At 41.8% G+C, this 20,531-nt stretch overlaps 1 protein-coding gene across 3 annotated transcripts in view; it reads right to left on the minus strand.

Annotated features, from left to right (window-relative positions):
* Positions 1-20,531, minus strand: part of opcml (opioid binding protein/cell adhesion molecule-like) — a 232,935-nt gene that overhangs the window by 119,288 nt on the left and 93,116 nt on the right. For 2 of the 3 annotated variants that reach the window (XM_019267867.2, XM_027273815.1), the window contains exon 2: positions 13,842-13,917. In XM_019267867.2, coding sequence (XP_019123412.1) covers positions 13,842-13,917 — 76 coding nt within the window. Of the gene's footprint in view, positions 1-13,841; positions 14,598-20,531 lie in introns of those variants that run through there. The other variant, XM_010745483.3, reaches the window with a different exon arrangement.

Below are 20,531 nucleotides of genomic sequence, written 5' to 3' on the forward strand. Positions count from 1 at the left end.
CAGCAGCTGTCACTGTAACACACCAAACCAAGTATCATTTTTGTCTCTTTTGTAACACCGTGCACTCTTATAAAAGACTAACTATTTTTGTTTTCTTTGCACTGCATTCATCAGTTCAGTCGTCTTTTCTTGCATCGTTCGCATTGAAATACACGATTTGATATATCACAAATGCTCATATTAAAGCTGCCTAACACTCTCCCCCCGACAATCACTGCTAATATGCCCTTAACCCGGGGAAGTGAACTCCCGACTGCTTCACTGAAACTGCTCAGTGGCCAACATGTGATTGCGGCTGCACAGGGGGGCAGCTCCCGAGTGTGCATGTGTTTAACTGTGCAAATGTGAAATGGGATGTGGAAAGTTGTTGTGAAACCTAAATGAAATTTGCGAGATGATCTTTTAACATAAAACAAACACACTGAATGATGCAAAAGTAAAACATTGAATTTTATAATTGCACATATTCAGAACATGAACACGATTCCCAGATGTGATTAACAGCGGAGAAAGGAGGGGGGGGATCAATGTGAAGCAAATCAATTCATTACAGCTGCTGGTTTCAGCCACTTATTTGTCTAATGTGGTATGACATACTTCCCAGATGACTCCTAGTCAGTTTTATCCATATTAATGAGCACCATCAGCTGGCAGACTGAGACGAATTCCCTCTTTCCTTCCTTGTCCTCAGACAGTGAAATCTGGTTGCAATAATAAATCAAGGGCACTTATCGATTTCAACACGCCTAAAGCAGCCAAACCAAAACTGTGCATTAGAATGTGATATCAATCAGAAAGGCAGGGGGGTGTGGAGCAAAGTTACACCAGGATGCTGCGTTTCTCAAGATGGATGCCTTTGATTTTGAAATGGCATCTGCTTTTTTCTAAAGAATGCTGTAGGCTCAAACATACAGATACCCGACTGTCTGTATTTAAGGCCATTAAAACGTCTTTTACAAGTTGAGAAAGTGGACTTGCGCCTGTCAGTCAGTCTATCTGAAGAACAAAGAGTCAGTTCGATGCAGTTTTTATGGATCTCTGATTCATAGTCAAGGCAGATGGGGCCACTGCAAATGGTCTCAGAGAGCAATAAACAAGTTGCTAATCTAAGCATAATCACTGTAATACACTGTCTGATTCATGATAGACATGTTCATTGGAAAGCTTTCACAATGTGATCAGCTTGTAAGCTAAGGCTGGCAGCCAAGCCCCATTTAACAGCCATATTTACTGCATTCTGCTACCAGTGGACTCTTGTAGCTCGTTGGTTTATGTTGAAATTAGTTAAGTCTCTTCAACACGTTGCCCTTATAGAGTGTTTTGAACACAACGAACTAGCGAAAATATTACGTCAAGTGCTTCCTTGAGTCTAAGTATAGCTCAGCTGCACTATCCTTGAGGCGGCATTGGCCAGGGAACAGAATCAATGGGAGGCACTTTTCTCTGCCATATTCCTTCATTAGAGGGATATGTTTCGTTAGAAGACCGACGGCTGGGATCTAGGACCAGAGGAGAGGCGGGAGAATTAGGAATGATTTGTCTGGTCACGGGAGGCCAGTACTTTGTGTTGACAGATGGTTGGAGACATCTCATTTCTGAAATGAAGGAGTTCTCAAGTGGAACGGACGAAGAGCATAACACACGGGATCTCAAGAGCTGCTTTATTGCCCACCAACAGTGCATCAAGTCATATGGAAGTACTTAAATCCGAAAGCCTGCAGTGATGCAAGTGTTATTCCCTCACTGCCAAGGTTTTGCAACAAGTAACAGTGTCCTAGAATGAGAAGAAAACTGCATTAGTCTGGTAACTGCAGTAGGTAGTCATTTTCCCGATTTTGGTTTCCACTTTATGGCGACTCTGATGACACAAAATGACAACCTCTCTAGAAGTACCTTGATAACCTAGCCCTACTTTTTCAGCATCCGACGGTCATTTTCTTGCAGAACATAAGAAACTGTGACGTTAAATGGACAAAGAACAGCAATTACTACAGGAAACAGGAGCACATGAGCTCCCTAATGTCCCCCCCATAATCACCATGATATATTAAACAACCATTTATGCTGAGGAGGTCAGTAATTAAGCTTAGTTACTCATTAATTAAGAGATCTCACCATACTTATCTTTACATATCACATGGGAAGTATTAAAATTAACTTCCAGTCTCACAGCCTTAAGGAAGTAAAAATTAAAGAGAATCACTTTTTTCACTCATTATGTTGCAAATGTATTCAGCTTTGTGCCCCCTGTCTAACCAGATCCTCTGCTGGGGGGAACCTTTGGCATAAGTACGAGGTTTTCCATGAAATGTGCAGTATTTACCGTGTTCACATGACAGATTGCATACAGTCAGTCAGGCAGCAAGATGTTGCTTACAATGTTGTAATTTAACTTAAGCAACGGCTGTATTTTTACTGTAGCATCATCATCTTTGATTCAAGATTTTGGAGGTCAAATGCATCATCGCTCTTATGCCAGGAATTATAATAGTGATATAAACTGTGCATTGTTTCAAGAAGCCAGGCTGGCTGAGGGCATTGGGATGTTTGGATGCCAGAGAGGCCTGAAATATGATGAAAAAAAAAGCAGCCTTTGTAATTTGCTTGATGAAATTGAATTGAAATTGGAAACTATAGACTATCTGGTCTCTTGATCATCTATTTAAGTTATTATATATAGTTATTTGGACCTTGGAAACTTTCTTTATTTACCTTATTTCATGGTATAAAGTTTATGCTGCATCATTCTTTTCAATTTATTAGACTTGTTTACTGATTAATGTTCATCAGGATGTTTGAGCATGTATGAAAGGAAAGAGTAATTAGAGTCGCATCACTGGGCAACCCCTCAAAATCCCCCCAAGAATTTTTGCTTGCTCTTTTACAAATACAGACACAGACACCCATCAAAAACTTCTTCTGTCTTGCTAATCTTATTGTGTGCCTTTGTGCGGAAAAGACAAAGATGCAGTAAAAAAAATGCTACATTTGGATGGCTGATTGTAAACCCTGCAGAAAGCTCTAGAGGTGATTGAAGTTTATAATTCATAATCATCTTCCCCACTATGTGACATTAGCAATCCTGATTTCGGTTGCAAAAACCAAACGTGTTACTTGGAAGAACGGGTAGTCAGAACAATTATTCCCTTTAATTACTCATCTCCCCAAAAAGTATTATGTTACGCCCTGACTGTCAACACCACATGGACCACACTGAAACTGACTCAGCCCTTCTCGGTCTCATAAGTCATGATGCCGAAATCATACCTCTAAATCAGCTGAACAATCACAATGTGTGGTCTTGGCTTTAAGAAACCTTTAGGGCTACTGTTTGTCAGAGTAAGTGCTACCCTATAAGTGTAGGGTGGACGGGTAAGAGGGATGAGAACGTGGTAAAAAGAGGAAGAAGAAAAGTAGGTAGGGGAGTGAAAGTAGTAGAGCGTAAATTGCCTGGCAGAATGTGGCATGAATGTAAGGTGTTGCTGATGAGTATTAATGATATCTGAAAAGTGCAGCCAAACATGCACATGGAGGGGACAGCAAAGACAGACCGTAATGGATGTGGCTGGCTCTCAGAAGTGCAGGATCTAGTTGGACTGCAGCACGGCGCATAGGTTCCTGGATATTAAAAATTAATGACTATCTCAGTGATTTACGACAACAAAAAAGACGCTGAAACCCAACCTGTGTAAGATGGATGTCTAGGGGATGCTCGAAAAAGACTGATACAAACCTGGTGGACTACCGGAGAACAGGACAATGGAACTCAACCCCCATCCTCAGGTACAGCCAATGGATCGATTTGACAGAGTGAGCTACATTACTGCTTCAGTATCGCTGACATTGATAAGACATTTGAACACACTGTGATCGTGGATGGACAGAACTGGAGAATTCTGATGCAAATTTCCTTTGAGTCAACTTTATTATACTCTTCTTTTAGAAACTCTGACAACAGCCTCTGCGCTACAATACCCTCACTTCAATCTTCGATCACATTACACTGAAAGCTACTGTAGGGTGGCAAAAGGCTCCCCACTTTTGCTTAATACACTGGTGTGTGTAAAACTGCTGTCTATCTGAATGATAGATTTCATAGCAATGAGATTTTTTTCTCCCAATTTTAGAATATGTTACCGTACATCCAAATAAATAAATATGGTTTCTGACAGATGTGGTGGCCAGTAGCTGCCTTAAACCTTGCAACATTTTTTTGTTGGTTTTTCACCTTTTCTTTTAAGCTGTGACAGAAATACACTCATCACTGTCAGAAAAAGGAAGTGCAGGTATTGAATTAAGTGCAAGTGAAATAATGTCTGGTCACAGGAGTGAGAAAGCCTCTGAAAGCCACTGGAAATCAGCTGTGCCCACACATCTTTACAAAGATCCGGTACCATCACCAACATCCCAGATCGAGCTATTGCACTTGACAGGTGGAACATGTTTGACACAGACAGAACACAAGACTCTGGTAAGACGAGAAGAGGCGGACGCTGAGTGCCAAGCATCAATAATGTAAACACACAGTCAAAATTGATGGACAGTGTCTTCCGGATGTCAAGATGCTGCTGTTAAAAAAAAAAAAAAAGTGCAGTGGAGGAACTGTCTCATTAGCAGTCACATGACAACACAATAAAATAGTGATTTTGATCAGACCTCAGAAATGTTTTCACCACCAGGGGAAGCAATTCCCTGGACTATGCTTAGTGAAGTTTTTAAATGGCAGCTACAAAGTCCCTCTGCTCCCACATTTGGGAAGTAGCCAGCATCAGAAGAGTGGGAGCTAGTATGAATGAGGCCAAGCCAGAACATCAGCAGAGACTTGAGAAAGACCTCAACACCAAAGACATGTGACAGACTACAAGATAAGTTTAACACATTTTATGCTCGCTTTGATCTCCTCAACAAAGATTCAGCTGTCAAGTCTAGTCTGCCTCCAGAAGACTGGTCACTGTCAGCATCGGGAGCGAATGTGAGGAGAATCCTCCTGAGAGTGAATATGAGTTAAGCTGCTGGGCCTGATAATCCCTGACCATGTGTCAATCAGCTAGTTGATGTCATTGATGGCATTACTGTCTTTTTTATGGTTCCCACCTGCTAGAAACAGCCACTATCTGCACTGTACCTAAAACTGACTATCTGAGGCACTCACCTTCATTCTGATTAAGTGCTTTTGGTTCAAAAACAGCATCTAGCCTGCACCCTCTCCCATGACAATCATTCTGTGCTTGACTACCATGATCTGCAACTGGACATCGGCCCTTAAAAAACAGACCCCAGACAATTCAGATTGGTGGTCAGACACCCCCTCCATTCTAGGGCTGAACACCGGAGCACCCCAAGGCTGTGTGCTGAGCCCCATCCTGTTTACACTGTACAATCGCAGAGATGGAAACTATGGCATTTAATTAGTCTCAAAACCCACACACATAAAAAAACAGCAATATGCACCTGATACCAGCGTTTAGAACAGGAATGTGAAGAGGAAAAAAAACCCATCCTCGCAAGGGAGCATTTCTGCTCTGTGTTCGCAGAGAAGAGTATCTGTAAGCGGAAAAGCATTCTCACGGGGGAGCCTTTCGACTATATGTGCATAAATGTGGTCCCGCAGCAAAGGGCTGTGAAGAGTGGGAGCTCAACCCTCCCTACATGCTCACAGCTGCTCAACACTTGCTCACTTGTCAAGTTTATTTTTGAGACCTTGGTAAAGGGGATTCCCCCAAAATCAATACCTGAAAACAATATTAAAATTACATCTTTGAAAGATGGTACCATAGGCCCATTAAAGTTTGTGTCTCTCAGGAAACTGCCTCTCTTTGACATGTATTAACATGGATGTGATTAGCTCCCCACTAATCCAAAAAATGGGCAAAGACTTGGGAGCGTGGGTGGAGCTGAGGCAGGCTGAATGAAGCCACCTGTGACGACACCCACCTGTCAATGAAGGCACCCGCTCTCTTGATTATGCATAACCTTAAGCCTTAATATGAGGCTTTAACAGGTAAATTAGCAGTTTATTTCTGCCCTGATGTTGGGCATTTTAACATGTGGGCTTATGGAGACTGACTTGTTCTGTAGCCGGTCTCTAGTGGCTGTCTGAGGAACTGCACTTCCGCATTAACATCGGAAGTTGAAGCTTGGTCTTTGACATTGCCAGTGATCAAACCAAACAGCCAATCAAAGGTCATGGTCAGTATTTAACACGATTTTAATAAATGAACCTTGAAACCCGCTTGTGTGTCTGTACTCAGCCCATGATTATTTGCAACCTGCAACATCACTGCACAATTTAACAACATGACTGTTAAGTTGGATTTTGTTTCCTGCTCATAAACAGAATGCTAAATTTTTAATACGACTGCTAAAAAAACATGAATGAATTTGTACCTTTTTCTAAGCAAGGAGATATTTGTCTTATATCCTTGGGCTACTTTTGATTTGATTTTTATTTGGATATAGAAAAACTGCCTTAAGCCAAGAGGAAAAATCCAGGCTTGGTTTGTCATGACTGGGTGGGTTTCTGAAAAGTATTGTTTAAAATGATACATCATTGGAAGATCATGAACAAAGAAACTAAGCCCACCGTGTCCATTCCTATTATTCTCCCCTTAGGCTCCCCATTGCAAGTTGCCCTTGCCTGCCCATGATCCCGATATCATTTTTAGTTCTACCTTACCTATTACTGTAGTTGGGTTACATTGCAGTGTTTTGGGTCAATGCCTGAAGCACGACTGAACAGACGGACAGGATCTAGTTAGCTGCAACTTGCGGTCATTATGACTAACCGAGCCAAAACAGGGAACAAAGCAGAAAAGCAGCATTTTTTTTTTCTTGAAGCAATTCTGCAATATTTAGCTGCTGTCCGTGAAATATCTATACATTATTGCATAGATGTTATGTCTGTATGAAGCACCACTCAAAAATCCTGAACCTCCGCAGCCTGGATACACAGACCTGTGGAAGTCTAGTCAATGAAAGCAGTAGCTTGCTTTGTCGCTGAATTATTTAATCTGGCTCATATACTAAAACCTTCATCTTTTCAACCCAAAAACGCTGCTATGATGTTTGAGTGCTGTTTTGAGAGAGCAAAAAACCACGAGGGAAAGAACATAAGCAGTATTATCTTACAGTTACTTGATGTTTTAGTGTATGTATCTTATGGCTCATGTCGAATTCCTTCAGGATGATCGTTTCCAAACATAAGGTAGCAGCAGAGGATGAACAGCATTGTTGTTGAAGGCAAAATGAAACGCTTATTCTTGTTTGTTGCAGATTTAATAACAAGGTTTCTGAAAAGGTTCAAATTTATGTCAGGCCTTTGTTTCTTTTCTTTCTTTTTTTTTTGTTATTCAATCAGCACACAAAGCATATCTACACCCAGCGTTTCAAGGAACCATGTGTAACACAGTGCTTACTATACTACTTAAACTAAACCATGTGAGCTGGACATAACATCCACCTGATCGGGAAGCATCCACGTCTCATGATTTCTGAGCGAGATATGAAAATCACTCTGAATTTCTAAGACATGAATCAAAGTGACATCTGCTTTTAAGGTCTCAGTGGCCTCAAATATGGATATAGCCTATAATTATTTAATAACTTCAGATAAATACTCTTGATTAATGCATGACGTATGCATTCAGTGTGCCAAATTAACTGAAATGAAAGCCAAGCTTCAAACTATCTCATTTAACACGTGGGATGAAAATATCCTTGTGTCTATCCATGCCAAATACTTTGTTTGTTTGAAACATTTAAGAACATTACACATGTAATATAATGTCCTGTTTGAGAGTGAGAACAGAAACGCCACATTATGTCACGTTAAATGTACCTTAAATTAATTTTAATTATTTTTATGCCACACTGACTTCCCTCCCACTGTGCCCCCGTACACCTGTTCTCATCAAGCAGCGACCTCCATGGCTGTGAAATGAAGCCAAAGTCAAAGTGCCAAAACTGCAGTTTGTTGAATGGCCACTTGAGACTGGCTACAGAACAAATCAGTCTCCATGAGCCCCCACATTAAGAAATTCACAGCATAAATAAACATGGTGACAGCCTGGGACAACAAACAGTCTCTCCAGCTAATTTTCCCCATCTACAACAATTGGCAATCAAATCATATTAAGGCTCAAAGTTACGGATAATAAACAGTGTGACTGCTTTGACTGACAGGTGGATACTATCACAGGTGGTTGTTTGAGCACCCAGGCTTTATTCACGTCTTTGTCCATTTTTGGATTAGTGTGGAGCCGGCGAGGACAAGACTGTCAAGACTGTCAGGGTGGCAGCAGCAGATGGCAGGAAGCACACTCTGGGCTTTTTACAACGTCTCTTTAGAAACCTGTGTGTGACATCACAGATACTAGGTCCATGTTTTATACATTGATTGTTCTCACACTGTGTAACTATTAACGTCTGTTTACGGCACACACCCACAACTATGTCAACACAGAGCCGGAGGATCACATGATTGGAAAAGAAGTGGCTCCGGCTGCAACACGCCTACGCCTTTTCAGTCGCTACAGCAGGAGGGGGAATGTTCCACTGGCACTGGAAGCAATTCAGCTCACACCCTTCTTCAACAAAGGGGCGTCAATTCTGGTGCGAGTGCACCTTTACTCTGGCAGACCTGCCATTTGTCACCACTCGGCTCTCCATACTCTGGCTTACAAGGCTAAGACAGGGACTGTGCCAAGGGTCAGCCGCACATTACCTCAGCCATCTCTGGTGCAAATCTGTCCACCTCGGAGAGGGGCCATAGGGAGCCAAATTATAAAGGGACTGTCAGCAGCACAGCAGCAGAGCTGGTGACACTGAGGGAAAGCAGTGGCCCTCACTTGATATTTTCAGGCCTGTCTCAAAATACATATCAGCAGCAGAGCAGCGGTTACACCGCCTTGTGTGCTACTCATTGAAAGTGAGGGACTGGCTATAAGACAGCCTTGCTGTCATTAAGTCTGAGTGGTATGTCTTGCTCTCCTTAAGGGCAATGGTTGTAGGGAAAACAGGATTTACCACCTGCTCTCCAACCAGGCTTCAGCTCTGCCTCTGATCAGTGCCACACAGAATGCAAGCTGGATTGCGCTCAGCCAAAGCTAAATGAGAAGCTTTCGTCGAGGCCCTGTCCTCGGTGCTAGCAGTGACTCGCTCTTTACAGAGGAACCAAAGGAATGGCTTGTGCATGCCGACCATGTTACCAAGCAGAACAGGTCAGTCCTACAAAATCCATCTATGACTATAATGTCAAACACTGTCTCTGCAGACAAGGATAGGAGAAGTGAAAAAGGAGAAACAGCATGACTGCAAACCCTTACACATGAAACATGGAACAAGACACAACAGGTTCAATACAGTTACAGGTCAAACCCAGATGACATTGCTGAACGCGCCAGAGACACTTCACACTTCCAATCTTTCAAATGACACGAGTGGCCCTGGGTCAGAAGCCAGCATTAAGGGTCATTGGCCTTGTCATTGCATCTGTGACTCAGGTTAGCATCTGTACGGTGAGGGGTGGACCTGAGGGGGGCGGGAATAACGTGAACCATCAGTCTTATTTTGACCCACCAGTGAAACTCATCACACGTACTGTAGGTGTCACAGAGGTGTTTGTCCGAAGCCCTTCACACATCAACCATCGAGTTAGCAGTAAAAAGGAGTGTCGAAGAGAAGAAGAAGAAACCGGCAAATGCAGGTTATCTTTAAATATCTTTCATGTATTCAAATAAAACTCTTCCACAATTGATTTTAAGAAAAGCAAAGAAATCAAAAGCATAGCACTTGAAATTAAAAGTACAGTTTGATCAACAATTAAATCATACTGGTGCGCTTTTTATTTTAATTTCCACTGCCAAGATATTTTCATGAAACAATATTTGTGGTGGTAATGACAGTTGCTCAGATATTTATTAGTCATTTCAAATTATAGATTGCATTTTTAATCAACATTGTTATTTAAAACCATTTAAATAAAGCCCAGCAAAATGGGTTGACTAAAGCCAAGGCAGGAAAAACAGCATGCACGCCTGCAGGTAAGTCTTGTTTATGGTGGTTGCAACCATCAGATGGTATCTGTGCAAGCTTCTAATAATAACAATAACACAAATAAATAATGTTATGTACCTGTATGTTGATTAAATTCATTTACCCGAGAGGTTAAGTCTGTATACTCCATCCACTGCCCACAGTGATGAGTCTTTCCACTGATTAACAAAGAGAAGAAATGCCCTGTGGCTCCACAGCTAGTACTAATGTTGGGATTCTGACACATTATTACATTATTCAACACCACCTAACCTGCATTTTAATTGCCATCACTTGCAGTTTACTGAAATGATGAACTTTCAACACCAGACATGCCTGTTAGGGGTGTCACACCCTCCCAGCTTTCAGCTAATTAGAATCAGATATTTACTACAATTTCCACATTGACGCAAATACTGGCATCATTCCAGCAAATTAGAATCAATTATTCACAAAGAATCACGATGGTCAGGATATAAATGGAATTACAGTACCTGGAAATACCACGCCGAAGACAAACTGGCATCAGCTGCTTGTTTCTTTAACATGTGGAACTCGTTTTATTGTTCCCGGTGATCTCAGTTTCATGAAAAAGTGATGTGATATTGCTACTAAAGCCGTGTTGGATGATGCTAATTATTCTGCTGCTCACATCTGCTGGATGTGCTGGTTCCTGCTGGCACTGGCTTTCTTTATGTGAGAGTGATACAGCTTTGTGTTCCCCTTGTCTTAATAAAACAAACCATGAAGAACTAAAAAAAGGGAATTTTGCCAGCTAAAAGAAATCACTCACATGCAGCAATATTTCATTTAAAACACATTTCTAAAATCACACACAATGTTTCCCTCGTCTAAAAGCATTTAACCCCTTGATAAACCTTTAAATTGGCACGCAGCACATTTTTTTGGATCCTGAGATTGAAAAGCTTAACTGTGCCAAGCTGGCATGAATGTATCTCTCTTAAAATCTCTATTTGTCAGGCAACATTTTCTGCTACATGGTACCATGAAGTAATTTTACCTTCAGAGCAATGTCACAAAGACAGGAATGTGAGATCCTGACTTTCAAATAGCCGTAGTGACAATATGACATATATAATGCTTATGTGGCAAAATGCAGCTTCCAGGCACTGTGATTTATGTGGAAATGCATGTGTAAAGTATGCTGGTAGAAATTAGTTAAATAAAGGCTGCGTTTTCATAATGTGCTGAAATAAAATCACAGCAGCAGCAGTCAATTTCTAGTCTAGTCTACCCATTATGTAGATCAAATAAGAGGTCATCACCACAGCCGCCCTCCTCTCCAGCATCCTCTCCAAGGCTTCCTGCTGCTGGCCCGCCTCCCTGAGTTCCAACCTCAGCAGCCAGCTGCCTTTCCAAGCCTCTGCATTACTGCCACTTCTTGGGCGATGAGGGGTTCCTCGCATACAAGGCAGTGGGTCCACACGGCAACAGCCTCGGGGTGCTCCGGGCATGTACCAGTTAGCTGTCAAATCTGCAGACAATGCTATCATACACCGGCTCCACAGGCCTTATTCCCACCCGCAGAAACTGGGAAGGAGGATGAGAATGATGTCCTTTGATTTCTCTAGCGCTTTCAACACCATCCAGCCTCTCCTGCTCGGGGAGAAGCTCAAAGCGATGCAGGTGGATAGCATGGTTTCCTGGATTATGGACTGACTAGCTCACTGACAGGCACCAGTTCATCTTCCTCCAGGGCAGTGTCTTGGATACACTGCACAGCACAGCACAGGGACGCCCCGGGTAACTGTATTGTCAGCTTTCGAGTTCACTCTCTACACCTCTCCTTTTAAGATTCAAGTCAGGGTCATGGCAGCTCCACAAGTAATTTGATGACTCCTCTATTGTGGGGTTCATAGGTTAGGGCACGGAAAAGAGACCTGCAGAAAATAAGAGTCCTGCCGGCTGCAACCATTTGCAACTCAACATCAATGTGGGAAAAGAGCAAGAAAAGGATTTCAGCCTGTCACCATCCAGGCTGAGAACAGTGGAATGGTTAGTTTCAGTGGTCCTGCTAATCAGTAGAGGCCAACATACATTTGAAATGGCTGAGAATGAAGACAGGATTAACAGACTGGTGAGACAGGCTCAGTTCTGAGGCTTGCACAGAGCAGAGAGAAGATAAGGACTGAACTGAACTCCATCTTGGACAACACTCTGTCTGCGGTGAGCTGGTGCAGCTCTGGCACGTGATCACCTTCCACCTCAGCCGTCCAAGGTGCAACGGCAAGCTGTTTAGCTTCTCGTCCGTGTCAACGGTCATCAGACTGTGCAATAATTCTTGTCCAGATACCTCGCGTTTCAGGCAGCTTGGAGCCGGCTGAACTGTGCTGCCCTGCACTGACAGCTTGAGGTACTGAACGTGCAGCCTTGTTTATAGGCATGGTAATGTGACTACTGTACATTACCAAGAAGTCACATAAGAACTACACATGCATGTCTGCTCTTACAGCACATCATTTGCATGTCTTAATTGTAAAATTAAAATCAGCAATCAACACTGTTACAACTGTGCACGTTGAAAATGATTTACCCTCACAACCTTGCACACATTTGTATTGTTTCAAATCCTCCTTGCTGTCTCTCTGTTGTGCTCTGTTTCGTGTGCATGTTTGCTTCTCTTTTCATTTTTGATTCATCACCTTTGTTGTTGATCGTTACAGTTTATTATTCATTTCCATAAAATATTATGTTTTATCAGCCCTGTGATTGACTGATGACCTGTCCAGTGTGTCCTCTCTTCCAATGTCAAGTGGGATTGGTCCCAACACCCCCGTGTGACCCAGAGAATAAGTAGATATATCCAATGAATGGACTGTTATGTTAAGAAATTGTACAATTCAAATCTTTTTTCCAGGCACATTTGAGTGATAAGAAAACACTGTTTGTACAAGACTGTGTGTGTGTGTGTGTGTGTGTGTGTGTGTGTGTGTGTGTAATATGCATGTGTGTATTTGTGTGTGTGTCTTGGTATTTGTGTGGGTGGGTGGGTTGGTGGAGTGGGGGGGCCCTATCGCTCTCACGGATTCCGACTTTCTATCCCCACAGCTGATCTCCTCCTATACAGAGAAACTATTGCAAGCACACAACACAGTTTAGAGGCGAGAATAAACAGGCGAGGGGAGGATAGATAAGAAAACCGTATTACATGCGATAAAGAGACACAGTAAAACCCTGAGGAATATCACGATACAGCTGGAGATTAAAATATATATAGGATTAAGTGTGATAAGGCCGCTGAAAAACAAAAGTCCTCTCAGGAGCAGGAGCCTTTAAAACAACAGTGCTGATTTTCTTTTTCAGATTTTCAGCTGTCTGTCCAATCTCCCAAAACATTTCATGAAGTGTAACGAAAACATCACAGCCCTGAAAATTAAAGTCATAATTGCATTTGTTTCTCATACTCAAATCAATACGTTCACAACCCCTCCCCATATCTGAGTATCTCTGCTCTGTGCATCCTCAACAAGACGTTAACCAACCGAATCAATAACGTTCAAGGGCAATGAGCACGAGAGGATGCACGCACAGTTTTGCACGTTAGATCATAACTTGCACGGACGCGCGTGCAGCATCTGTTATTATAATTAATATATGCATATAAAATAAGCATTTCTGAGTTTGTCTATAGGTTGTGATGACCTTTAGTAACTCCTGAACCGTTGCGCTCGGTTAGCTGCTCGGACGCACACATGCTGGAAAAACAGGAGAGAGTCAACATCCGTTGCGCACGGAGAAGGGAGATGATATTACAGTGATGCGCCAATGAAATATAGTTAAAGACTTACTTTAAGACGGCGCTGTCCCCCTGTCTGACGGTGATGTTGTCCTTTACTACAGAATCCCCGCTTCTGGCTGGAACTCCTGCGGGTACAAGGAATAACAATTTAAGTCCGAGGACGACAAGGCATTTCCCAGGCACCGCCAAATAGCCACAAATTCCCATGTTTGTTTTTCTTTTTTTGTTCTGTCACTGCGCAACTTCCAGGAAAACTTGAACCGTCGGATTATTCCTTTTGGTTTTGTTTTTTTGCGTCTTGGAGCTGCGGATCGCAAATTCCCACTCCACAAACAAGATGCAGTGTCGCCTACTGGAACTGCGGACGACCTGCTTCTTCTCTTTTTTTTTTTTTCCTTCCTCTCTGCTCCAAGTAAACAGGCTTGTTATGAAATACTGTCCGTGCCGATGAACGCAGAGAGAGGGAGAGAAAAGAAAAAGTGTCTTTGCGCCACGCAGCCGCTCTAGGAAACTGAGTTCGGAGGAGAGAGGAGAGAAATGCGCACCGTCTCCTCCGCTTCAAACTGTAATCGCCGTGAAATGGATGCTCTCGGAGAGATGCATCAGCCAAGTCTCCTCGTATGTTTTTTTTTCCTTCTTCCTTCCTACTCGGTGTTCTCTCTCTTTTTTTTTTCTTGTCTGGCTGAGGCTGTAAACGTGCGAACACTCAAAAAAAGCTGAATTCGCTTAGTATCTTTTTTTTTTCGTTAAGTAGGCTACAGCTCCTGGAGAACCCCTCTCTCTCTCTCTCTCTCTCTCTCTCTCTCTCTCTCTCTCTCTCTTCTCTCTTGATCTCTCTCTCCCCTCCCTCTCTCTTTCTCTCTCTCTTTTAATCGCCAGGTAGCATCACTTGCTGTATCATGAGGACCATATGGTCTTGCAGCCTGCCGGGCTCAGGTGTTAGGAGGTGGCTTCCCAAACTGAGCTCACTGGTGTTTGTGCACTTGCATTTAGCAAAGTGACACTAGAAATCAGAACATTTGTCAAACATGATATGATTTCATCACAGTGAATGTGCTTGGTTTATTTTGAGGCTAATGAATGGTTCGAATATTCACTCATACTAATTGGCATCACTTGGGAGCGCCCGCAGGTCAGGAGGGCACAAAACAAAAAGAGAAAGAGTTCAATTCCACAATCATTTAAATCAGAGAATGAGGAATAGAAGGTTTATTACTCACCACTCTTACCGCAGTAAGTTCTGTAAAACATGTTTTTTTTTTTGTTGATGTGCTCTTGAATGATTTCAGACAGAGGTCCAGTGTTTGGGGTTTTGTTTGGCTCCCATGACATGAAGTGGTTCAAGAACCCCTTACGGTGGAAGTGAATTGTAGGGAAACTATTCACCATCCTCCTTAAGAATTTGACTCATTGTACGACACAGTGCTACAAAACATGTTATTGCTATTGTTATTCAGGTCCTTAACATTGATCGAGATACAACCAAGGCTGGGAAACCAAACACTGTGTGGGGCCCACAGAACGTCCTTGGAAATTCATTTTTGGAACATGCCAGAATCTGATCTAATCCTAAATGAACGTGTGTTTGATCAAGTTAAAACCTTGAGCCAGGTTATATTTCGTGTTTTTATTTTATCTTGTATCTCCCTTTTTCTTTTCATGAATCTGTTTTTGTCGTTTGAAATCTGATCTCATGACCTGTGGTTTATTCTTATTTATTTCCATGAAGCACTTTGTTACCTGGATTTTGAAAAAAGTGCTCTATGAATAAAAAATATATATATATTATATTCAGGCCTTGAAAAGCAGCTCCTTTTTCATGTGTCCAGTGTGAATGAACAGAAGCGTGACACGCTGCAGTCTAAACTGCAATTCACCCATTTAGACAAATCACACCACAAGTGCTTTTTTTTCTCCAAGTCAAGAACCCTCACAGTGATATGAAATAGATCATTTTAATGAAAAGTTGTCCCTTTGACCTCCGCATAGAAAGATCTGCGCTGATGTCTTTAATTAAAAGTTACGTAACCACCCTGTAGACTTAAAAAGGCAGAAACTGAAACCTTTGATCAGAAAACTCATTTTTGCACATACTCTCATTGTGCTTACCTGCAGCAAAATTTAATACTTTATTTGCATAGTCCACCTACAGTTGTTTTTGTGTTTTGTACATACCCTAACCGAGATGCTTCCTGTGCCAAAACCCTTGAATATCGACTGATAATGGGTTAAAGCCTCACCCCAGGCCTCGCTGTAAGGCACTCTTTTAGACAAACTTTGTAGGTGGATGATGGGTATTTTCAGTTCAGCTCCTGTTTGTTTGATGCATAGCGTGAGAACAAGAGGCACTTTGAGGGAAAGGGTTCAAGTTAATGAGAGTCTGAACTTCACTAAACCGCAATGACTTTGTTTACTAATGGGCTCCAGCGAGGTTTCTCCCCAGCCAGATCTGTATGCATGGAGGGGATGCTGGCCACTGGGGATGAGAGTGCCACTTTGCTGTGCATCTAACAGCAGCACTCACAATTACCATGACAGCTTCTGAGTCTCAGGAGAAGACTGAATAAGATAATTCTGTTACCTTAACATCAATTTGGCGTGCTGTTAAGATATTGGGACGGGAGGCGACAAATGACAATACGCTGACAGCTTTGGATGCCATCAGTGAGGGGAAGACACGAGTGACACATGGCATTGTTCTTGTCTGGCGTCAGATGTTTGTGCAAGTGTGAAAGCGATGACGGCCACAGTCTGCATTCTGTTGTGTGTTCGTCAGTCTTGTCTCACATGCAATTGACTTCACAGTGAAAGCTTTTCTCTTTACAATAAGACACACTAAGTGCACCACATGATACAGTGCCAAAGGACAATTATATCTTTTAGCAGGTGTGAGGCTTTCTACAGATTTTATCACCCACTTTCTAGTATTCTCTGCAGAAGAAGACAAAAACTTCAGCACAATGGAAGTAGACCTTCGGGTGTCATTAAACATAAAATATATTATCCACACTGTCCTGTGTGTATATCCAGTGGGGTTGTGGTGTCTGGAGAAGTGTGTATACTCTTAATTTACGGCCCATTTCTGAGCCAGTAGTTTTTGCACTTTGTCACTTGACTTCTGCTGCTCGACTTCAGGGGGAGTAAGGATCAACATTAGCCACAGACGAGGTGCAAATTTTGCCGTAAATACTAACCAACATACGGATGAGACAGCTAGATAATTGTGCATTTTGAATGAAGTAGTTAAGTGAAGTATTCCTCCATCCAATCAGAGGGGATTTAGAAGTAGGTATACCCAATGCTGACTGAAAAAAAGTAGATATACTCTGAATACACGTGCATACTGCATCCCGTTATTTTGTTTCCACATTTAAAGGCAGCAGCTATTCAACATAATACCACTGATTCAAATTCCAGAAAATGTACAAAATAACCAATGTAATCAGGCATCATGTTCGGCAAAGAAGCCTGACGGGTCAATACTTGTAACATATGAGCAGCTCATCGCATTTACCCAACTGTTGTTCAGTGTATTCCAAGGTTGTTATTGAGGAATTATGATGATGTCTTGTACCGGAGAAATTGGGCAAAGATAAGACTTAATTAAAATGATATCTGCCCGGGATGCAACACAAGACCTGACTATGTGCAAGTCTTAATGGCTTTTAAATTAAAACCCCCTCCCTGACCTCAGCAAAATCTAAAGATATGTGGTCTTAATTAGAGTCAAGGGTACAGGGAGGGGGCGGACAGAGGCGCTTGTTCACAGACACCTCCCTCAGTCGATTAACGCCACAACATCTGGTCACGTGACGTCCTTTTAACGCCTTTTTTTTTTTTCTATCAATTTAACACGAGGATAAAGAGGGTCTAATAACAACAACACAGAGAGAAAGAGGGAAGAGTTACAGCTATGTGCAGCATTTTCAGCAGTCAGTTCTCCACAGTGGTATTTCGGGGATAAATAAGACTACAATCCATTTCAATCCATGTCATGTGCATTATGTTTTTGACCCTCATTGTTCTGCCTTACAGCGGGTCAGGTACATCCGGTGACCTTGCCAAAGCTCCACTATGAGCGAGGGTGCCAAGCATGCAGAAATGACAAATTAGACTGGCATTGTTTGTTGCGCGGCCCGCATGAATCACTTTTGATGTATCACACAAACAAGAATAGGCGGAAAGCCGAAGAAAAAAGCTAAACTTCGCAGCCCGGATCAACTATCCATGCTCTAATATAGGAGGTAGGCGTATTGATTTTAACATGCTCAAACGAACAAAGCCATTTCACTTAAACCAACGATGATTTGATTGGTTGCGGCCGTATACAGTCGGGCTCATCCTGGCAGAGTGTGTTTCTCATTTATTTCACTTATACATGCAGTGACATTCACATAATTTCCTGCTGTGACGCATTAACACCAGACCCTGGGTGGTTTATTCAAACAATCCATGCTAATCTTCATTCATATCATGCAAGGATGGGCAGAGCTAGCAGACAATGGGGCGGCCTCTGACCAAAGCAAGCTAATACCCAAGCAAAAACACGGGTAGACTGAATAAAGAGCGCTTCACTCAATGGATTCAGTCATCTGCAGAAGCTCAGATTCACACTGGCACACACAAACACTAATGTTACGCAACTTATTCATGAGGGGCTGACAGGCTGAGGTCAGTCCAGCAGAGTTTGTGAAATGTTTTGAAATGAAACTTGTAAGAGGCGATGGCAGGAATCACACACACACATCGTGTTTGTGTGTGTGTGTGTTAGGAAAGGGATTTATTTTTTATTAAAGGAAATTAAGATCGGGGTTATGTTTAGGTTAGGTACTTTTATTAAAGTTAGAAAACTGGATAACAAACACACACTAGTCCCTGAAGATATTAACCAATGTCAGAATAGATACCATGTCCACTGGGCACAGGGACAGTGCAACTTTGTCCTTTTTAATGGACGTCCACTTCACCAACTCATGGTGTATCACTCTGCCAGCGATTAACAGTAACAATACTAATACTACCATCTAAACAAAAATGAAGACATTGGGAACTTATGAATGAATAAATATAATTAGCAGAAAGTGAATGAATTGAATGGTCAATCATTAATATGGTATAATGCACAATATAATCCTCATCTTACAACATGAATATTCAACAACAACTCACTCATTCTAATGCAAAAACAAATCATGTCGTGACGTCTCATCCAGACATTATCATGACACTTAAGTTCCCAGCTCGGGGAACAGTTCCCTGCTTTTTCTCCTCTGCTACCATTAAACCAAAATATTGATTTGTTTTAACAATATTCAGTCTACAGTAAGTAGAAGAAAATGTTGGCTGGATTTTGGCATGATTCTGTCAATATTTACCAGAGTGAGTGGATCTTACAAAGTCAAAGTGTTTCATTATGAATCTCTGAGCTTCAGCAGACAATGTTTCCTTGCTTTTCCTCGCTGCCGTGGCAGAAGGACTGTAACACAAAGTGGGAATTTCATCCTGCCAAAAATGCAATGTCACTTGATTAGTCGGACTCAGACTGCTCAAGCTTCATATTAGCTTACAGCAAACATTGGAACGCACTTTTGCACAAAACTGTTGAATTTGCCCCCAAATTACTTAGAGTGAAATTTGAGAGGGGATATCTCTGTGGTGTGGAAACGAGAAACAAAGATATGTTGTCTGTCTGTTTTATGTTGGTTTGCTGACCCTGCCCTTTTGTCAAACGTGTTTATATAAAACTAATTCTCAGACTAATACGTCTGGTGGCGTCTGAGATGTAATGTGAAGTCTTACTCAGGGCGAAATGAAAAACACATTTGGACAATTCTCAACATTATGTTCGCACTCAACACGTCTTCCCAATTTAACTTGACATATTTATAATGTCTGCTGTTGGTCAAGGAAAAGGACAGTGACTTGAAACAAGTGACATGACAAATTTACTTGTGTAGACTATAAATATATACTTAAAAATGTATTTTCACAGAGCTGGTTTGGGATCTGAGGTTTTTTTTTGTTGTTGTTGTTGTTGTCAGTCAACATTTCTCTCTAGTCTCTCAGTTATTACCTCTGTGAACAAGTCCTCATACCAAAAAAACTGAATAGGTCGATTCCTAATGATGAATAATCAAATTGACATATAAGAATTCTCAAAATAACATATCATTGAAAAGTACTAGCAACAGGCATATCGGACCTTCATCGTCACATTGTTAAAGTTGAGATTTTTGGTTTGAAATAAATAATTGAAGTTTTGTAATGTTGGTTGGGTGTCTGTGTTTGACACATGTATCCGCCTCCCAAACACCTTCATACACAGACTGTGTTGCACCTTTTTAACTTTGTCAGGAAGGGCTGTGTCTGATTCACGAGGGCATCAGGATACTTCCAAACAAACCCGGATTGCAGATGAATTAGAAACAAATAACTGTTGCTGTAACTTAACTGTTTGAAATGCAGGGCAGACTTGAGAAGAAACTGATTTCTTCTATATACCGAGAGATTTTTTTTTTGTTAGAATCGAACAGCGACTAGATTCAGGTCTGCTTTATACTGTGTAGGAGCTTAAGTGCTCCTGGCACGGAAAGCTGCACATGATTCCAACTTTGATCTCAGATAACTACATCTGCCTCGGTCTTGACTCATCAGACAGCTTTAATCAGCCGCCTTAGCTTCAGTCACAGCATGTAGAACAAAAGCTTGTTTATGTCTGTAGCCAGACTTTAACATGTAA

This window comes from Larimichthys crocea, chromosome XXII, assembly GCF_000972845.2.
Source record: "Larimichthys crocea isolate SSNF chromosome XXII, L_crocea_2.0, whole genome shotgun sequence".
NCBI lineage: Eukaryota > Metazoa > Chordata > Actinopteri > Sciaenidae > Larimichthys > Larimichthys crocea.